Below are 2076 nucleotides of genomic sequence, written 5' to 3' on the forward strand. Positions count from 1 at the left end.
TATGCAACATTTCAAACGCCACCGTGGTATTATCTATGATTAGTCTATCAGGAATAAAAGCACTTTGGGCATCAAATATAATTTTGGGTAAAATAGATTTAACCCGATTTGCAAGCACTTTGGATATAATTCGGGATACAACATTACCCAAACTTATGCGGCGGAACTCCGTGATATTTTGTGGGTCATTAGTTTTTGGTATGAGTACAATGTGTGTGTAATTCATTTTCTTCAAATATTTTCCAGAGTGTAAAACAGATAACACAACTAATGTAACATCATGACCAACAATATGCCAGAATTTTTGAAAAAAGAAAGGGGTCATACCATCCGGTTCAGGTGATTTAGATGGGTGCATACTGAATAGTGCTCTCCTTACATCATCTTCTAAATATGGCTGTGTTAAGGAATGGGCCATGTCATTCGTGACTACTTTTCAACTGCTTCCAGTACCCCTTCCATATGTCTTTGAGTTTGGGCTTTAAACAAATCAGCATTGTACTCCTCAGCAATAGAGGTAATTTGCCCCAAATCTATCTGCCACACCCCATCTTTATCATGCAAACCTTCTATAGTGTTCTTCTTCCTTTGGCTAGCCCTTTGGTGAAAAAATCTTGTATTTTTATCACCCGTTGGAAGCCATATGGACCTAGACCGCTGCCTCCAATACACTTCCTCATGGTGTATCAGTTCATTGATCTCCCTCCGCAAGATATTTATGCGCTTCCGGTTTGATTCATACCCTTGTGCCACTAATTCCTCAAGTACCTGTTGCTTTTCTGTTAGGCGGGTTCTTGTATTTCTGAAGGCTGATTTACTCCATGCAACCAAGTGTGCTCTGCATGCTTTAATTTTCTCAAAAAGGCAATACATTGGACTACCCAAAGGCTAAGTTTGTATCCATGAGTCTTGGATTACTTTTTCACACTCCGGATGGGCCACCCATTTCTCTTCAAACCGATGGATCTTTTGTCGCCTCCGGTTGTGTTGGGCGTTCTATGGAGATGTGGTGATTAGAATTGGGTCATGGTCGGAGTAAGACACTATCAAATGGTGCACTTTTGCCGCCGGGTATAGTTCTGACCAACCCAAGGAAGCACACGCCCTATCCAGTCTTTCCTCGACGAAATCTTCTCCCTCACGCCCATTCCGCCATGTATACCTGTAACCATGGTAGCCAAGATCAATCAGTCCGCAAGCCAACAGGGTATTTCGAAATACAAGCATCGGTGGTAATGGTTTGGGATGCCGTCCATTCTTTTCCTCAGAGACCAATATCTCGTTGTAATCTCCAATGCATAGCCATGGAAGGGTAAACCGATTATATAGGTGCTTCATTAATCTCCATGTTTCGAGCTTCAATTGTTCCTCTGAATATCCGTATAAACTAGTCAATCTCCATGGTTGGGTGGAAGGTATAAGAACTTGTACGTCTATATGGTGTGGGGAGCAGGTTTGTGTGTCGATCTTCACGTCAATTTTCCATAACATGGCCAGCCCCCCTCTTCTCCCATCAGATGGTACTGCTAACATAGAAGTGAAACCCAACTCCGTCTTTATCGGTTCCATTTCACGAACTGTTAATTTTGTTTCCATGAGAAACAAAATTGTGGGACCTTTTTTCCTCACCAAATCGGTGAAAACCTCCACTGCCAAGCGGTTCCCAAGCTCTCGGCAGTTCCAGCTTAGGACATAAATGAAATGATGCGTTTAGCGCTTGACAACAAAACTCAGGAATTTAAAGTGATACGGTGCGTTTGATCTTTGATATTCAAGACGACATTGTTTCCACTGTCTTCATCAAAATCATCTCTAGTCTTCTATTCTTCATCCCCCCTCAAGGTCATGGGGAAACATCACATGAGCTTGGAAATCATCCAGTGAAACAGAGGAGAGGCCAAGCCCTTAGTCAAAATATCAGCCAACTGATCATGAGAAGAAATAAATTTGACTTGAAGTTCATGGCGAAGGACTCTCTCATGAACAAAGTGGTAATCAACCACTATGTGTTTGGTCTGAGCATGAAAAATAGGATTGGTGGCAATGGCGAGAGTAGAGACATTGTCATACCACAAA

The 2076-nt window shown here is 42.1% G+C and overlaps 1 protein-coding gene across 1 annotated transcript; it reads right to left on the reverse strand.

Annotated features, from left to right (window-relative positions):
• Window positions 1–429: 429 nt before the first annotated feature.
• LOC115964520 lies at window positions 430–873 on the reverse strand. The gene has a single exon (XM_031083816.1). It carries the CDS (start codon window positions 871–873, stop codon window positions 430–432), a length of 444 nt encoding a protein of 147 aa, XP_030939676.1.
• Window positions 874–2076: the final 1203 nt, after the last annotated feature.

Source organism: Quercus lobata, chromosome 2, assembly GCF_001633185.2.
Source record: "Quercus lobata isolate SW786 chromosome 2, ValleyOak3.0 Primary Assembly, whole genome shotgun sequence".
In the NCBI taxonomy this organism is placed as follows: Eukaryota; Viridiplantae; Streptophyta; class Magnoliopsida; order Fagales; family Fagaceae; genus Quercus; species Quercus lobata.

Bases quoted from the DNA above. Each gene is read 5' to 3' on its own strand.
- LOC115964520 (XM_031083816.1), bottom strand. From the start codon at position 873: ATGTATTGCCTTTTTGAGAAAATTAAAGCATGCAGAGCACACTTGGTT.